Genomic DNA, 19,752 nt, shown 5'->3' with positions numbered 1-19,752 from the left:
GTCTACAGTGCCCACAGAAGCCAGAAGAGGGTGTCAAATCCTCTGGAACTGGAGTTACAGTTGTGAGCTGCTGTGTGGTTAGTAATGGGAACTGAACCACAGGTCCTCTAGAAGAGCAGCCAGCATTGTTAACTGCTGAGCTGTCTCTCCAGCCCCACTTTGTGAATTTCTTAAGAGTGAAATTAAACCAAAACACACAAATCAGGCTACTTGGAATACTAATAATTTACATTGTCAATATTTTCATCCACTGACTCCATACAAAGCTATCAATATGAATGAGGACCAGAAATTGCTCTTGCCAAGATCATAATTGCCTTAATCTCATCCAACTTTTTCTACGTGGCTCAATGAAGTTGACTAAACTTGAATTACTCAATAAATGCTTCCTCTTTATGAGCTACTTCATTTTTACCTTCTGATAGTCTATGTTAATCAGGAATTACATTTCTTTTCTTCCTTTACTTCTAAACTCGGTACTTGATGTTGGTTTGTACTAACAACATTGCCTTCTCTGTCACTGGATTTTTTTTTGTTTTCTTTTTTTTTTTGGTTTTTCAAGACAGGGTTTCTCTGTGTAGTTTTGGTGCCTGTCCTGGATCTAGCTCTGTAGACCAGGCTGACCTTGAACTCACAGAGATCTGCCGCCTCTGCCTCCCAAGTGCTGGGATTAAAGGCATGCGCCACCACCGCCCAGCTTGTCACTGGATCTTAAGAGAGAATTTGCTTCTGAAAGTTCGTTGTTTTAACTTCCATCCATATGTGACTTTTCTCCAAAGCACTGTATTCATGGTTCTAATGGACTATTTTTCCTCCGTGTTTGCTTTCTTCAAGGATGTTTTCACAATCAGATCTAGAAAAACAGAAGGACATTTATATCAGCAAAGTCATTGCTCATATAGAAGACCCAGAGGACTCTAACCAAGGTAACATGGTGACCAAAGAGTGGCTTATGAAACATGGATTGAGGTTCCATGGTAATGAGCTTACACTGGGGTGTTGTTTTGAATTCTCTTAGATTGAAGAAGAAGAAAACTTCCTTATCCTAAGATTTACTTCAAAGGCTTTTTTAAGCAGATAATTGTGGAAAGTGGTTTGGCTAACAAGTATTAGAGAAGGGACTTAGGCCATTTGATTTTCTATCCTATAGTTAAGAGCTATAACCCAGATCTTAATTTTCTAAAAAAAACAACTAAAGATTGTCTTTTTTTTTTGTTTGTTTGTTTTTCGAGACAGTGTTTCTCTGTGTACCTTTGCACCTTTTCCTGGATCTCGCTCTGTAGACCAGGCTGACCTCGAACTCACAGAGATCCTCCTGGCTCTGCCTCTGGAATGCTGGGTTTAAAGGCGTGCACCACCAACGCCCAGCTGATTGTCATTATTTTTATTTTGTCTATTAATAGAAGTAAATGAAGTGATGTTCCTTACTAATCATTGTTTTGGGACTTTTAAAATGTGGAGTAATTTTCCTTGTTGCTTTTTACTTTTTAATGCAAAATGTAAGTATTTCAAGCTTCGTCCTGTGTCTTGGGCTTCTCAATACAAGATCTTGAAATGCTACACTATTGTTCTAGATCCTTCAAGCTAAATCTCTGAGTACTTCATTAGAAGTTGTTGTAAACCAAAGTGGAGAAATTCTTTCTCCACCTCTCAGGATACTGTACTGTTTTATTCAGTTTGATCTAGTAGCTGATGGTAAATTCCTAAAGAGAAAGGAGCCGAGTTGAAGGCATAGGATGTTAGGAGGTTTTATACTGATAAAAGAATTCTTCCGCCGAGTGGCATTGTCGCAGGCCTTTAATCCCAGCACTTGGGAGGCAAAGCCAGGGGGATCTCTGTGAGTTTGAGGCCAGCCTGGTCTACAGAGTGAGATCCAGGATAACCCTGTCTTTTTTTTTTTTAAAAAAAATCTTCCCATAAAGGTCACTTTGTCTTTTGAAATGTTTAGGTCTTTCCTTGTTCAGCAGACTTATGTGGAATACTTCTACAAGTGTTAAGTTTGAAAATTAGGAAAAGTAGCAGTGGGTCTTGCTTGGCCTACTGGGAATTCCTAGTCTAGAGAAAACCATTACACTAAAATAATAATTAGCTTTCTAAAGAAATACACTTAAAAGTCATGTAGAAATGAGGAGAGACCTCTTCAGTTTGGTATGGGGAGAATGGACATGATTGAGAAAGATGTCCTAGATGTATTCCATAGAAAAGGCATGAGCTACTGGACTCCAGATCTGTTCTGGGGGAGGTTTTGGGGATGTTCTGCAGAGAAGAATCTCCTTTCTCTTGAAAAGTCCTGGATTAGTTTCTGTTTTTAAGGCTAAAGATGAAAGGTAAAATGCTGACATCCATCAGGAGAAATTCTTAAAAATAAGTCCCTTTCTTTTTTTACTCAAGATTTTATAAGGCAATTAGATATCACTGGTGTTCATTTCTTAGCCCTCTGCTTGTGAAATCTTTTCGCTTGGACTGTTAGGTCTGTTGGAAGTAAAGATATTTTTCACACCCATATCATTGGAGGGCAGGCTTTAAAGAGATTTGTGCATCTTCAAGCTTGCTAAAAACAAAAAACCCTAGTTGTTATTTTTCTCCTTGTGAGATGACTTTTTTTTTTTTTTAATTTATTTTATTTTACAATACCATTCAGTTCTACATATCAGCCATGGGTTCCCCTATTCCCACCTCCTCCAGGGCAAATCCTCCCCCGAGGACTGCGATCAACCTGGTAGACTCAGTCCAGGCAAGTCCAGTCCCTTCCTCCCAAACTGAGCCAAGTGTCCCTGTATAAGCTCCAGGTTTCAAACAGCCAACTCATGCAATGAGCACAGGACTTGGTCCCACTGCCTAGTTGCCTCCCAAACTGATCAAGCCAATCAACTGTCACACCTATTCAGAGGGCCTGATCCAGCTGGGGGCCCCTCAGCCTTTGGTTCATAGTTCATGTGTTTCCATTCATTTGGCTATTTTTTTTTTCCAATAATTGAGTAAAACCGAAATTTATTATAAGCCACAGTTGTCCTAGGGACCTCCATCCTATATATATAGCCTCCATGGTTCTATGGGTTGTGGTCTGATTGTTCTTTATTTTATATCTAGAATCCACTTATGAGTGAGTACATACCATGACTGTCTTTCTGGGTTTGGGTTACCTCACTCAGGATGATTTTTTCTAGTTCCATTCATTTGCCTGCAAATTTCATGCTTTCATTGTTTTTCTCTGCTGAGTAGTACTCCATTGTGTATATGTACCACATTTTTTTTTTTCATCCATTCTTCCGTTGACGGGCATCTAGGTTGTTTCCAGGTTCTGGCTATAACAAATAGTGCTGCTATGAACATAGCTGAGCATGTATCTTTATGGTATGAATCAGCATTCCTTGGGTATATGCCCAAGAGTGGGATGGCTGGGTCTTGAGGTAGTTCGATTCCTAATTTTCTGAGAAACAGCCATACTGATTTCCACAGTGGTTGTACAAGTTTGCATTCCCACCAACATTGGAGGAGTGTTCCCTTTGCTCTACATCCTCTCCAACATTGACTGTCATTGGTGTTTTTGATCATAGCCATTCTGATAGGTGTAAGGTGGTATCTCAGAGTCGTTTTGATGCTGATGATTAAGGATGCTGAGCATTTCTTTAAATGTCTTTCAGCCATTTGTAGTTCTTGTTTTGTGAATTCTCTGTTTAGCTCTTTAGCCCATTTTTTAATTGGACTGTTCAGTATTTTGATGTCTAGTTTCTTGAGTTCTTTATATACTGTGGAGATCAATCCTCTGTCAGATGTGGGTTTGGTGGTGAGATGACTTTTATAGGCTAGGAGTTGGCACTGATATCTAGTTATATTTTCCTTTTTCATTGAGGTGTTCAATGACAATTTCCCATGCAAAGCAAGGTGCAATTGCTTGCACTTCAGCGTCTCTCCATCTGCTTTCTCATTCAGCAATTTCTCTCTCAAAATTACTACATTTTATATCCTATTTTTAAAGAATAGTTAGAAACACAGTGGGAAAGCAACAGACTTTAGTGGTTGAAAAAAAATAAGTCTAGAGTTAACTTCTAGGTTTATTTATTTTTTTAATTATATTTTATTTCTAATGCATGTGTGGAGAGCAACTTGTAGGAGTCTGTTTTCTCCACAGACTGAACTGTGGCACAGATACTGAACTTAGATCTTAGGCATAGCAGTGCCTGATGAGCCATCTCCCTGGCACAACTTCTAGGTTATATCCTGGCACTACTGTTGGTTAAATGGGACCTTGAGCCACTCAAAAGTTGTTTGCAAAGTGAGGATAATGTAGTTTAGCTTGTGTGAAACATAATTACCTGTGCAAATATAATGTATAAGGACAGTATTTAGCTCAAGCTAATACAATTTCAGCTAATAGAATTTATTTTAAATACAATTATTGACAAGAAAATTTGGGGCTGGTGTAATGGTTTAGTGGTTAAAAACACTTCCTGCTTTGGCAGAGGTCCCAGATTTGTTTCCCAGAGCCCACATGACAGTGCAAACTGTAATGTATAGAAAAAACAAAACAAAACTAACTCCAGTTCCAGGGAATCTGATGTCCTCTTCTGGCCCCTGCTAGGACTGAGCTTGTATTTGGTACACATACATGTGTTCAGGTAAACACTCATACACATACAATAAAACTAAAAAGTCTTTAAAAAAGAAAGTTCATCCTTTTTGTTTGTTTGTTTACTTTGGTTTTTCAAGACAGAGTTTCTCTGTTTAGCTTTGGAGCCTGTCCTGGAACTTGCTTTGTAGACCAGGCTGGCCTCGAACTCACAGAGATCCTCCTGCCTCTGTCTCCAAGTGCTGGGATTAAAGGCATGCACCACCACTGCCCAGCTATTTTTTATTTTTTTTCAGAGGTAGATCTTTCTATGTAGTCCTGGCTGTCCTGTAACTTAATATGTAGACCAGGTTGGTCTCAAACTCAGATCCTCTTGCCTCTATCTCCTAACTGCTGGGATTAAAGGTGTGTGCCACATGCCTGGGTCATGATAGAGTTTTTATAGGTAAGATTGTGTGATATATTTTAAGTCTCAACAGATGACATAAAATAAAAATTTTGTAAAATAAAATGAAATAGCTTTGAAAAATATTGATAAATGAAGCTGAGTTGATGGTAGACTGAGTCATTCAGGAGAACTGAAGAATGCCACTCAAGGATACAATGAAGCCTTGAAGGAGCAGGGGGACAGCCTCAAGAGATTGAACCCCAGCAACCTTTCAAGGCTTCACCCCCATCCTCGAGTGTCTCTCTTTCCTCAGTCATCCTGCATGACTCAGTTTACCAGCATTTGGTGCCCAGGACTGGAGGTAAGTACTCTCATGTTTAAGTGAGGACTCCAGGATTTTGGCAGGGACATGGGGAATTCCCTATCGCAGGAGTAGCAATATGTGCAGTTGTTAAAATGTTTACTACGAGGAAATGGAGCAAAAGTGAAAGAAAAAGAAATTACTGAGCTTTTTGTATTAATTAAATGACATTGTTACTGGTTTCAGGCAACTCCTCGTGTTGAACTTTGAGGCGAGCTCATCAGAGAGGGGAGTTTATACCATTAAAGATAGTCTTTATGTAATGTAATTCCCAATGCTCTGGAGCTGCTGCAGAATGAAGAGTCAGAAAAGGCTGGGTCAGATGTAGAAAATGCAAGTAGGAAGGAGGACATGCTGGCTAGCAGCTGTCAGTCATCAGAGGAGAATGTTTGCTTCTCCAGAGGAAGATGACAGTGAGGAGAGCCAGGATGAAGGAGAATCTCCTCCTCCTCATTCAGACAAGACAGACTCACACAAAGGGGAAGTTGAAGAATTGACTGCACAATTGCAAAAATTACAGATACAAATAGAATAGCTCCAGAGACAAAACAATAAAGGAAGAAAAAAGGTTTCTCCCAGTAGAAAAAAAGGGAAATGTTTAATAAAAGACTTCCTTATGAAGGCATTGAGGAATGGTTGCCTAAGGTCATAAAGATACCACTTCAGGTGTTTCCAGTTACTATGCAGCAAGTGCCCACAAATAATCAGTATTCTCAGGGTTATATTGAGATTGATTGGAGATCTGCAAAAATGACAGATTTGAGGCAGTTTAAGGAAGCAGTGGCATATAAAATGCATTCACCCTATGTAAGGCAGATTTTTTTTTTTTTTTTTTTTTTTTTTTTTTTTTTTTGGTTTTTCGAGACAGGGTTTCTCTGTGTAGCTTTGCGCCTTTCCTGGAGCTCACTTGGTAGCCCAGGCTGGCCTCGAACTCACAGAGATCCGCCTGCCTCCGCCTCCCAAGTGCTGGGATTAAAGGCGTGCGCCACCAACGCCCGGCGTAAGGCAGATTTTAAATAAATAAAATTCAGAATAGAATTACTCTAAAAGAGTCAAAGGAATTAATGGCAGCTGGACTCCAAGCTCTCTGGCTGCTAGCTGCCTATCAGCCCTTTCTGCCCAGGGCCCACCAGTGGCAACATCTGAATTCCAAGGAATGGTGGGCGGGGCTCCAGTGCTAGAGCATGCTGCAGCTGGCCCAGACTTAGAATTTTCTTGTTGTTTGCTTGGTTTTCGTTTAAATGTTTTTTGTTTTTCCCTCATAGTGGGAATAACTAAATATTAAAGGTACCTTTATGGGAATTTTTTTTCCCCTTATATTGGGAATAACTCAATGTCAGTGGTCCCTTCATGGGAGAAAAAATTAAAACAAACCCAACTTCTACTACAGAAACAAATACAGCCATGACATAAAGTGCTAAGCCAATGCTGTTTAAATTTCCAGGGGTATTGGTTAATCACTGTATGGAAGATGTTCTCTTCTCCTGATCATCTAATAAATGCTTAAATGAATACTTAATTTTCATAGTAAGTAAACTGAAAGAGCAAAATGCATAATTTTGAACTATATCGTTGGGTATGCTCTTATCTGTGTATCACTACTGAGGGTTGGCTGTGCTCGTTAAGTTGTTTTCTGGAAACTCTTGGCTAAATTCTATAAAAGTGTACACCTGAAACAGAGCAGCTTATTAGCTTATTCAGTAATGTGACTGCTAAGGTGGGAACTCATAGAAATAATCTCTTACTGATAAAGAGCCTACAAAAATTATTTTTCCACCAAATAAAATACAGGTAAATTGTTCTACACTATTAATAATTGGCAGGTCACATTAACATGTTATTTGATATCCATAAAAAATCCTCTTTTTTAAGATTTTATAAAAACAATGGGTATTGCTAAAGTTATATCTTAATATCCTATAGAGATTGCTTTTAATACTTTTATAGATGGCTCTTGCAAAGGACTAAGAGCATGTTTACACACAAATTCCACATCTCCACATAAAAGGTTGTGCTCACTCTGGGTAGCTCAAAAGTCTAAACTCTATAATCAGTCAGCTTTTATTAGATGTTTCTCAGCCACTGAATATTTTAGCAGACTCTGCTGTCAATTTAAGTTTGGTGATAGTTTATTGGACGGACTAAGAAGAATCAGTCTTATAATGGATAGCTTTGGAAACCTAGTTTGCACATCCTAATCCAAAATGAGTATCCTGAAGGAAGATTGAGGTTCCACATTAACTGAACTCATATATAAATTAACACATGAAGGATTGAGATGCACTGAGAGTGGAAATCCACCTAGCTTGAGAGAATGTTGCAGAAGGATTATGAATGTAAAAAGGATATAATGAAGCTGGGCAGCAGTGGCACAGGCCTTTAATCCCAGCACTCAGGAAGCAGGGGCAGACGGATCTCTGTGAGTTCGAGGCCAGCCTGGTCTACAGAGTGAGATCCAGGATAGACATCAAAACTACACAGAGAAACCCTGTCTTGAAAAAACAACAACAACAACAACAAAAAGGAAACATTTGGGATGAGGTACTTGAATTGAGTCTAGTTAACAGACAGTTAGAATGGATCAGACACGAGTAGTTTGGATATAGAAATGGAAAGGAGACAAAACGGGAAAAAGGCTTAGTGTACTCCTTCAGCTGTTTCCTTGCTTTAATAATAATCATAAATAAGATCCAATCTTATTGAAACATGACAGTAATACTGAACTGCTGGTCTCTAGAAAACACTAGCAAGAAAAACCTGCCTAGGAGGAAAGCCAGGAGCAGCAGTGGCTGTTATTGGTAAAAGGCAGCATCTTCTTAGTTCTAATGAACCCTCTGTTTACTATTATATCTTCTTTTTAGACTAAGGAGACAACAGCAAGTTTCCAAGATCTTTTAGATTAGAATGGATTTTTGTATGATGATAAATTCCTAAGGTTATAAAGGTATATTCAGGGTAACAAAAAAACCCCAAAAACTTAAAGATATATGTCTAAAACTGTAAAATCCTCTTATAAAAATTGCTTTCTATAAACTGTTAAAGAAAATTAAGATATAACACATTAATGGTCAATCACCTAAATGACCAATTTTTTTTAATTGTGTTCAGAACTAACTTTGTAGTTAATGCTAAATATAAATTTAATTCATTTATAAGGACAAGCTTTGGCCTTCTGTATTTGTTTTCAAAGTAAGCCTAAAGCAAGTAACTAAAAACAAGTCAAGTTTGTTAAAAATCAGGTGTGCTTAATAGATGGTCCTCAAACTCCTCAGAGATCTGCTAAATATGGCATTTAAAATGTTTAATAAAAGGCTTCCTATACCATCTGGATTATACTTCCTACTCTAAACTGTAACTTCATCTGAAGCATATTTATTCACTGTTACAGAAAATCTATTTTTAGAGCAATCCAAGTTTCTCATAGCAGAGCCCCCGGTCTAATCTATGTGTTTCTTGAAGGAATCCATCACCTGTGCAGCCTCAGTCTTTACTGTGCACTGTTTGCAGTACTTGGTAATCTAAGACTTCCTGGTTTGCCAAGAGCGTCTTGTGACTAAGATCATGCAAAGGCATAAATCAAAAAACCACCTCTATAAATCACAGAATACAATCACTATTTTTCACAATGACTTCTTTAAAACCTAAGTACGTATGAAAACAATTGCTTTGTTCTGATGTTAAACCGGATACAATGACTCTACTAAGTTTTTCACTACACTGAGTTATGAGTACATAGGAGTATATAAGGTATCCCGTCCTCCCTTTTTAAACTTTTGTATATATTGGAAACATTGTGTATGAGATTTTAAAAACTTGACTTTTAGAAAATTCTTCTTTCACATCTAATAATTTTTTCCTGTCTAGTTATTCTAAAAATTTCTTGTGTCTCTGACATTTTTATCTTTTCAATAATCCAGTTATGGCATTAAGTTTGTTGCTATTGTTATTGCTTTTAAATTATATTTATTACTGTTGTATGGTTGTGTATGATACATGGGTGTATATACCATGGCTTGAATGTGTTGGGCAAATGGCAGCTTTTTGAAGTCAGTTCTTTCCTCCCACCTTTGTGCAGGTTCAAGTAAACTGGATTTATATATAAATATATAAATCATTATATAAATAACAAGTCAGTGCCTTTACCCACCAAGCCATTTCACCAGCTATTCATTTTTTCCCCTCTGTGTGAGTGTGTGTGTGTACATGCATGCATGCATGCTCACACACGTGCACTTGAGCATGCACATGTATGTGGAGGCCTGGGATTGATAATCTGATGTCTTCCTTTTCATTTTGCACTCTACTTTTTGAGACAGGCTCTTTCACTGAACATGGAGCTAATTGCCATTTTAGCTAGACTGACTGTCCAGCAAACCCTTGGGATCTACTTTTTTATCTAGTCACTGCTGGAGTTACAGACATTTACTGTGTTGCTCTGCTCTTTTTACATGGGTATTGGGGATCCAAACTCAGGTCCTTATGTTGTGCATAAGTGAACCGTCTCCCTAGCCCCATACTAAGTTTTTGTGTCACTTTCCCTATACAATATTCACAATATACATATGCACAGTCTTATGTTTTTGGGAGATTCTTTGAGATGGAGTTTCATGTATGCCAGGCTAGCCTCCTACCATTGTGTAGCCAAGGATGAGCTTGAACTTTTTAGACAAGAGTTTATTGTTTGTCTCTGGCTGGCCTGGAACTTGATATATAAGAACAGGCTAGCCTTGAACTCACAGACAGCTTCTTGCCTCTGTTTCCTGAGTACTAGGATAAAGGAATTTCTTAACCACCTGCCTTTACCTTCTGAGTGCTGGAATTAGAGGTACACACCATGCAAGGTTTATAAGTGCTAGGGTTGGAGTTCAGTGCTTTGTGCTTGGCCAGCTGTCTTCCAATTGAGCTACACCCCAATGTCTTTGTTACTTTTTTATTGCTATGAAGAGCTACCATGACCAACATAACTCTTAGAAAGCTTTTAATGGGGGGCTGCTTACAGTTTCAGAAGGTTCCACGATCATTATTGTGGGAAGCAGACAGGCATGGCACTAGGGCCGTAGCTGAGAGCTTTACATCCTTATCTACAGACAACAGGCGGAGAGAGAGAGACACTGGGCATAGGGAAGGCTTTTGAAAACTAAAGCATACCCACAGTGACACACCTCTTGCAAGGCCATACCTCCTTATCTGTCCCTAAACAGTTCCACTAACTGGGGACCAAACATTCAAACATAAGACTCTGTAGGGGTATTCTCATTCAAGCCACCATACCCAGCCACTTAAGTTTTTAGATTTTTGTAATCCATATTTCAAATGAGGAAAGCACTGATACAGCCTTCATCTTTTCTTATTTAGTTTGTTTCTTTTTGAGATGAGGCTTCACAGTGCATCCTAGACTGTCCTTGAACTCACAGCAATCCTTTCAACCTCTCAATCCATGCTGCCACCTAGAAACATCAAAATTAATGTTTTGATATTGTTTTTTCTATAAAGTGGAGCCTAAAGAGGGAATATCTTAATTTGTAAATTGCTTTTTTTGTGTATGTGAGGGTGGTTTGGGTTTTGAGTTTTGGTTTTTCTGTGTAGTTCTGGAACTCACTCTGTAGACCAGGCTGTCCTCAAACTCAGAGATCCACCTGCCTCTGCTGCCTTAATGCTGGAATCAAAGGTGTGTGCCACCACTTTCCGGCTATACACCTTAAACACACCACTATGTATTTAAGGACTCTTCCATGTTATATAACTATTCTACATTTAAATGTTTTTTGTTTTTGAGACAAGATCTTACTGTATGTCCCACGCTATCCTCAATCTTCCAATTTATAATCCTCCTTAGTGCTGGGATTACTTGGATACATCACTATGCCTTATTTACACATTAATATTTTTAGCCAAGGCCAGTTAGATAGCTCAGTGAGTAAGGGTGCTTGCTGCATTAGCCTGGTGTTGTGAATTAAATCCCCAGAATCGTGTCCAAGTGGAAGGAGAGAACTACTCCACACAAGTCTAACCTCTACAGATGTGCCATGAGTCATGCACCTACACATATCATCATACACACATCCAGCAATTTAAAAACAAGGGTCTTGCCAGGCAACGGTGCTACACACCTTTAATCCCAGCACTCAGGAGACAGGCAGGTAGATCTCTCAGTTTTAGGCCAGACTGGTCTACAGAGTGAGTTCCAGGACAGCCAGGACTACACACAGAAATCCTGTCTTGAAAAACCAAAACAAATAAAATAACCAAGGTTCTTAGAGATGGCTCAGTGGTTGAGCATACTTAACTGCTTTTGCAGAAGAACAGGTTTAGTTCCCAGCACCCACATGGCAGCTCACAATCTTTTGTAACTCCAGCTCAGGGATCCAGTGTCCTCTGCTGGCCTTTGTTAGCACCAGGCATGCATCTAGTGTACATACATGTTGGTTCTCAACCTCCTATTGCTGTGACCCTTAATACAGTTCCTTATAGAGCAATAACAAATGTTTTAGCTTCTCCTGGAAAACACCTATAATCCCAGTACTTAGGAAGATTAGAAACCCGAGACCAACCTCCGCTAAAGTGAGTTTGGGACCAGTGCCGCGGCTTAGTGAGGAAAGGCTGTGTCAGCCAAACTGGATGACTTGAGTTTGGTTTTCAGAATCCACATGGTGGAGGAAGAAAGCTGGACTTTGTGTTTGAGTACTCACCCCTCCCCCTTAAATACATAAATACAAAGTTTTTTAAAAAAATAGTGTTTGAGGGCAGCCTGTATTACATAAGATCCTGTCTCAAAATACCACAGTAAATTCTATATTAATTACAAAGTATTCTGTCTCGGAGTATTAGATTGTATACATTTTCATTAGTAATGTTATAGTGAACATTTTGGTCAATAAATGTTTTTGTACAACTCTTATTTCTATAGGATGAATGCCTAGAAGTGGAATTACTAGGTAAAGTATATAAACATTTAAAAAACTCTTGTTATATGTTACCAGTTGTCCTGATCAAACACTGAAGTTAATTTTTGTCATTGAGAGATAAATTTAATGTTTTATTTTAATTACTAAGGTTAAATTTTTATGTTCATTGATTATTTTTGTTTTTTTGAGACAAGGTTTCTCTGTGTAGTCCTGGCTGTCCTGGAACTCAAAGAGATCTGCCTGGTTCTCTCTCTTGAGTGTTAGGATTAAAGGCGGGCACCACCACTGCCGACTTAAATATTACTTAAGATCATCATCTAATATCTAGTCCATATTCCAATTTTCACAAGTGTTCCAAATGTAACTTGAGGCAGAATCTGATGAAGGTTCAAATCTTTAGTTATTGTCTCAGTCTCTTTTAATGTAAGTCACTTCTTTCAGAGGTAGTTCCACATTCTAAATTTTTTCTTGATTGTTTCTCTTTCTTTCTTTCTTTCTTTCTTTCTTTCTTTCTTTCTTTCTTTCTTTCTTTCTTTCTTTCTTTCTTTCTCTCTCTCTCTCTCTCTCTCTCTCTCTCTCTCTCTCTCTCTCTCTCTCTTTCTTTCTTTCTTTCGAGTTTAGTGTTTTGCCTGCATGTATGTCTATGTCAGGTACCTTGAAGCTGGAGTTACAGACAGTTGTGAGCTGACATGTGGCTGCTAGAAATTGAACATGGTTCCTCTGGAAGAGCAGTCAGTGCTCTTAACCACTGAGCCATCTCTCCAGCTCCCTGATTGTTTCTTTAGTGCCATTTAGTTTGATTTTCATTTCCTGTATTTCTGTAAACTAGAAGCAGAATTAGATTCAGATTAAGCATTCTGGGCACAGCTAGTTTAGAGGGCTGTTAGGACGTTTGTGTTCTTAAAACCTTGGAGGCATATGTGACGCACTGACAGGCCGTTAAAGTTGTTACCAAGTTTGTAAGATGTTAATGGACATAGCTTTCCATTGTAAAGTACATTTTTACCATCTAATTACTGTAATGTGTGGGGTGATGCCTTTGTACCATATGAATATCATATTCCCCAGCAACTAACTTTTCCTAATGGTTTGTGCATTCATTGATGCTCTTCATCTGAAATATCTGTTAGACTAGGATGTAGAAAGTGCCCCCTCCACCTCTATATTATCTTTATTTTTTTAAAGAATATTTTAAATTTATTGACGGTTTTATGCATGTATGCAATCATATCCACCTACAACTCCCTCCTTAGTGCCTTGCATGTTAAATACTTCTTCTCCAAGTGAGCTATATTCCAGCCCTAATGGATTTTTAAAGTTATAGTTCCTATTTTTTTAAAAAAATTAATTATATGTGATTGTTTTGCTTGTGTGTATGTTTGTACATTATATGTGTGTCTGGTACACTTGGAAGCCAGAAGAGGGTGTTGGATCCCTTGGAATTAGAGTTACAGATGGTTGTGAGCTACCATATGGGTGCTGGGGACTGAACCCAGGTCCTCTACATGAGCAGCAATTGCTCTTAACTGCAGAGTCCTCTTGCCAGCCTCAGCTCCTATTCTTTTTGATGCTCGGTTTATCTCAATAATTGGACCATTAGGATTTCCTTCAAGCTGGCTTATAGTCTCATACCACCATTAACTTTTTTGTTTTTAATTACTGTTTTAAAGCATGAAATTTACTATGTTAGCCCACTATATTAACCCACTTACAAGTGTCATCTGAGTCATTTAGTCATGTGAGTCTTCATTTCCTTTTTTTTTTTTTTAGATTTTATTTATTTTTTTGTATATGAGTGTTCTAGGTACACTTTTATGCCAGAAGAGGGCATCAGATTCCACTATGTATGATTGGGAGCTACCAAGTGGTTGCTGGGAATTGAACTCAGAACTTCTGGAAGAGCAGCCGTGCTCTTAACCTCTGAGCCATATCTCCAGCCCCTCTCTAGAACTTTTTCATAATCCAAATCCCGAAACTCTGTACCTGTCAATAAACAACTCCTCTTCCCTTCATACCCCAGTTCCTGGTCACTATCATACTGTTTTCTGTTAGGAATTTGACTACTTTAGATGCTTCATACTGATGAAAACACAGACTTTGTTTTCTTAGGAGTGGCTTTTTTCACTTAATATAGCCGAGGCTCATTCATACTATGACATGTGACAGACACCCTTTTTAACCTATTCTGTTGTGTACATGTACAACTAGTTGGCCTGGTTGATGTGAAGAGTGCTGCTGTAAACATGGGGCCTGTAAGTATCTCCTTTTGAGAATTTGTGATTGTTTTTGTAGTCTGTTTGTTTGTTTTAAGATGGGTTCTACATGGGTGGTGGTGGTGGTGTAGACCTTGAATCCGAGCACTTGGGAGGCAGAGAGAGGTAGGCAGATCTCTGAGTTTGAGCCCAGCCTGATCTACAGAGCGAGTTCCAGGACAGCCAGGGGTATACAGAGAAGCCTTGTTTGGGTGGGGGGACAGGGGAGGGAGATGGGGGTCTCACTCTGTAATCAAGACTGGCTTGAAGCTCACTATTTAGCCTAGGCCAACCTCAAATTTGTGGTCATCCTCCTGAATGATGGATTACAAATATGAGCCATCATGCTTAGCTCTTTGTGATACATATCTAAAGGTAGATCATGTGGTAGTTTTATTTTTATATGTTTTAAAGACTCTCCATACCATTTAATTTTTGTTGTTGTTTCTGGCTTTTAATTTTATGAATTCTTTATATTTTTGTGTGCTAAGAAATCTTTGCCTGACTCAAGTATGTTTTACAGCTTTAGCTGTTAGAGTGAGATCTGTTATCTGTCTGAAATTACTCTGTACCTAGTACAAGATATGAGCCAAAGTTGTTTGCTGTTGCTCTTTCCTTTTTTTCATGTTTGAAGATGACAATTATTATTTGTGAGTGTCTGTGTGCTGCCTCAGCGTGCATACAAAGGTCAGAGGACACTTGCAGGAGTCAGTTCTCCCTCACCATGTGTGTACCCGAGATTGAACTCAGCTGTCAGCCCTGTGGGAAAGCACCCGAAGTTTTGTTTTGTAGTTATTTTGGCTATTATATTTTCTTTGTATTGATGCATAAATTTTATTTTTAATTTTTATTTTATTATGTGTAGTAGTGTTTTGCCTGCATATATGTCTGTGCACCATGTGTGGGTAGTATCCTAGGAGCCAGAAGAGGGCATTGGATACTCTGAAATTGAAATTACAGATGGTTGTGAACTGCCATTGGTGTACTGGGAATTAAACCACTGAGCCATCATTCCAGCCCCCAGATGCATAAATTTTAGAATCAACCTATTAATTTATTTAAAACACATCCTGGGATTTTACTAAAATTGCATTGGATTTATAGACATTGGGTAAAATTTAGCATGAATGAATATCTTGAGTATTTTGATCCTTACTTATTCAAATCTTTAATTTCTTTCAGTAGTATTTTGTTACCCCCAGTGTCTTCAAGCTTTTATGTAGCCTAGACTGATCTTGAACTTTTTTGTTTGTTTTGGAGACAGGGTTTCTTTGTGTATCTCTGGCTGTCCTGGAACTCACTCTGTAGACCAGGCTGGCCTCGAACTCACAGAGATCCACCTGCCTTTGCCTCCTGGGTGCTGGGATTAAAGGTGTGTGCCACCAGCTGGCCTTGAACTTCCTGTTCTCCTGCTTTAGCCTTCTAAGTGTTGGTATTACAGGCTTGAGCCTCCATGGATAGCTGTTTTATAGCTTTTGATGTACACTCTTGTACGTCTTTGGAATCCCTGAGTATTTTATATGGTGATGCTTTTGTCAAAGATACATTTTAGAATTGCGGTGTTTGGCTAGGAATGGTAGCACACAAGTGTCATCCCAGCATTCAGAAGTTTGAGACTAGCCTGAATTACATAAGACCCTGTCTCAGAAACACCCCCTACATATAATACACACAAATAAGTCTGTTCTGTGGTAGTATAAAAATTCAGTTGATTCTTATATATTAATCAAAACACACTTGCTAGGTTTTTAGCTAGATTGCAAGGAACTGTGTATGGTAGCATACACTTAATCCCAGCACTTGGGAGGCAGCAGCAGGTGGATCTCTGTAAAATGAGGCTAGCCTGGTCTACACAATGAGTTCCCAGATAGCCAAGGAGATGTAAAAAAGACCCTGTCTCAAAAATAATAATAATAGGGAACTGGAAAGATAGCTCAGCAGTTAAGAGCACTGACTGTTCTTCCTGCAGACCTGGGTTCAGTTCCAAGCACCCACATGGCAGCTCACAACTGCTGTAACTCCAGTTGGATCCAACACCCTCATACAGACATGTGCAGGCAAAACATCAATGCACATAAAATAAAAATAAAAAATAATAAAAGAAATTTTTTTTTCTCTTTTTTTTCCTTGAGTGTCAGGCGTATATGTGTGTGCATGTATCTGTGCAGACCGGAGGAAGACTGCTTATTTCACTATCATACTCTGCCTTACTTCCTTGATCTTGCTTTGGTCTCTCACCAAAATTCAAGCCCCCAGGTTAGGCTAGGCTGGCTAAACAAGCTCTCAAGATCGTAGACCCATCTGTCCCTGCCTCCAGCTCTGGGGTTGAGGTATGTGTAGTCATACACACATACTTACCTTTTGTTTGTTTATTTGTTTTTGTTTTCAAGACAAGGTTTCTCTGTGTAGCCCTGGCTGTCCTGGATTGCTATATGTAGACTAGGCTGGCCTTGAATTCAGAGATCTGCCTGCCTCTGCCTCCCAGGTGCTGGTATTGAAGGCCTGTACTACCATGCCTGATCCCAGCTTAACTGCTGGGAATTCAAATTCAGGTCCTCTTTTCCACCCTTGAGTAGGTGGGGTTTTTTTGTTTGTTTGTTTGCTTTTTGTTTTTTAGTTGTATTGTTGTGAGATAGGGTCTTACTCTGTAGCTCAGGCTATTCTGAAGCTATGCAGAACAGGCTTACAGAGATCTGTTGCCTGCCTTTGTATGCCTCTGCAGTGCATGTATTACCACACCTAGGCTATTAGCTGTCATCTGGTCTATACAGATGGCTTCGTTGTTAGCAAATATACTTTTACTAAGCTTTTTTGTTTGTTTGCTTGGGTTTTTTAGTCTCGTTGTGTCCCCCTGGCTGTCCTGGTACTCACTCTGTAGACCAGGCTGGCCTTGAACTCAGAGATACATCTTCCCCTGCCTCCCAAGTGCTGGGATTAAAGGTGTGCAACACCATACTTGGCTTGTTTTGTTTTGGTTTTTTTTGAGACAGGATCTCCGATAACCCAGGCTGACCTTGAACTCATCATGTATTTGGAGATGACCTGAACTGCTGATCCTCCTCTGCCTCCATCTATGAACATCTATGACATATTTGTTCATTTACTAATGTATTTTTAAATTTCTCTCAACAGTATGTTTTGGCTATTATTATTATAGGTCTTGTATAAATTTTGTTAAGTTCATTCATAAGTACTTAATACTTGTTTGTGCTGTGTTAAATTATATTTAAATTTTTTAATATCTAGTTGGTCATTGCTAGACTATAGAAATACTGATTTTTTTTATATTTTGACTATATTGGATGAATTATGCTGAATTTTTCTGTTACTTTTCTGAACTTTTTTTATAGATATTTTAGAATTTGCTGTTATGATAATATCTGTAAATAAAGACAGTTGATTTCTTTCTAGTTTATAAGCCTTTTATTTATCTTGTCTTACTGTACTGCCTGTGGCCTCGAGCACATTAACTATGATATAGATTTATCATAGATGATATAGGTTTTATCATAAATGCTATTATTAGGTTAGGGAAATTCCTTCTGATTATAAGTGATAATTTTTATCTTGAACAACTAGCAAATTTTACTAAATGCACTTTCTGCATTTACTTATAGTATTTACAAATATCCTTATAGTATTTTTCTTTTATTTTGTATTATGTTATCTTACACTGATTGATAGACTGAATTTTGTGGTCCTAGAAACTGAATCCAAGGGCTTGCACATACTAGGCAAAACCCCTAGCCTCTATAATGTTAGGGCAGCTTGCATATATTTTCTTAATCTTAAATCACTTTTACTCAGTTTGCTAATTCTTTTGTTAAAGGATTGTTAAAATTATGTGAAAGAGAGAGAGACAGACAGACATACGTTAAGTGAATGTTTAACATGCCATGCTTGTGGAGGTCAGAGGGCAACTTTGTAGAGTCACCCACTTCTCTGGGTTCTGGGGCTTGAACTCATGTCATCAGACTTACACAGCAAGCCACTTCATCTGCTTACCTGTCACCTGTCACCTCCTTTTAAAAGGATTTTTAGCTGGGTGGTGGTGGCGCATTTCTTTAATCCCAGCACTCAGGAGGCAAAAGCAGGCAGATCTCTGTGAATTCTAGGATAGCCAGGGCTGCATAGAGAAACCCTGTCTTGAGGTGGGAGTGGGAGGGGGATTTTTATTATTTACAAGTATTGTCTTTAGTTTTCTTGATCATGGTAATGCTAACTTTATTTCATTTTATTTATTTTCAAGACAGGGTTTTCACTGTGTAGCTCTGGCTGTCCTGGAACTATGCAGACCAGGCTGGCCTCGAATTCACAGAGGTCCGCCTCCCTCTGCCTCTCAAGTGCTGGGTGTGTGCCACTATGCTTGCTCCCTAACTTTATTTTAACTTTTGTCTTAAAGGAACTTGTCCATCTCATCTGAGTAATTAATTTATTGAAGAAAAATTATTGGTAATATTCCCTATTATTACTCTAACTGCCCTAGGGTATATAGAGTTACTCTATCTCAGTCCCAGTGCAGGTAATCTGTGTGCGTGGCTGGGTTGTTTTATTTTTCTTGTTTTGCTTTCTTGAACAGTGTATCTAGGGGTTTATCAAACTTACTGATCCCCCCCCCCCCAATAAGGTTTTATTTTCACACTTTAAAAAGATTGTTTTGGGATTGGGGATTTAGGTCAGTGGTAGAGCGCTTGCCTAGCAAACACAAGGCCATGGGTTCGATCCTCAGCTCAAAAAAAAAAAAAAAAAAAAAAAGATTGTTTTGGCCAGGTGGTGGTGGCGCACGCCTTTAATCCCAGCACTGGGGAGGTAGAGGCAGGTGGATCTCTGTGAGTTCGAGGCTAGCCTGGGCTACAGAGTGAGTTCCAGGACAGGCACCAAAACTACACAGAGAAACCCTGTCTCGAAAAAACCCAAAAAAAAAAAAAAAAAAAAAAAAAAAAAAAAAAAAAAGATTGTTTTATTTTTTATGTAATTTTGTGTGTGTGTGTCTGTGTCTGTGCTGAGGATTGAATTCCAGGGCCTCCCATGTACTAAACACTCACTGTATCATCAAGCCTTAACTGCAGGCCCTGAAAGTACTTTGTAATTTTCTTTGATTTTGGTCAATTAAATGAGAAAAGTAGTCTTGTGTTTCTTTAATTTTTTATTAGTTATGTTTTGTACATGTTTGCACTAATAGGTCTCACCGCTGAGACAGAGGCAGCAGGATCCCCGAGTCTCACTGGCCAACAAGTTTGGCCAATTGGTGAGCTCCAGGTTCAGTGAGAGATTTT

The 19,752-nt window shown here is 38.8% G+C and overlaps 1 protein-coding gene across 13 annotated transcripts in view; it reads left to right on the top strand.

Annotated features, from left to right (window-relative positions):
- S100pbp (S100P binding protein) overlaps positions 1–19,752 on the top strand; it is a 44,863-nt gene that overhangs the window by 9,999 nt on the left and 15,112 nt on the right. For 12 of the 13 annotated variants that reach the window (XR_013049344.1, XR_013049346.1, XM_076565132.1 and 9 more), the window contains one exon: positions 835–926. Coding sequence is in view for 10 of the 13 variants with exons in the window: in XM_076565132.1 (XP_076421247.1) it covers positions 835–926 (92 nt within the window). In the remaining 3 variants the exon portion in view is untranslated. Of the gene's footprint in view, positions 1–834; positions 927–12,226; positions 12,255–19,752 lie in introns of all 13 variants that reach the window. The other variant, XR_013049345.1, reaches the window with a different exon arrangement.

Source organism: Peromyscus maniculatus, chromosome 2 (genome assembly GCF_049852395.1).
Source record: "Peromyscus maniculatus bairdii isolate BWxNUB_F1_BW_parent chromosome 2, HU_Pman_BW_mat_3.1, whole genome shotgun sequence".
Taxonomy (NCBI): Eukaryota; Metazoa; Chordata; class Mammalia; order Rodentia; family Cricetidae; genus Peromyscus; species Peromyscus maniculatus.
Note: the sequence above shows the minus strand (reverse complement) of the source record. Positions and strands in the feature narration are given on the sequence as shown.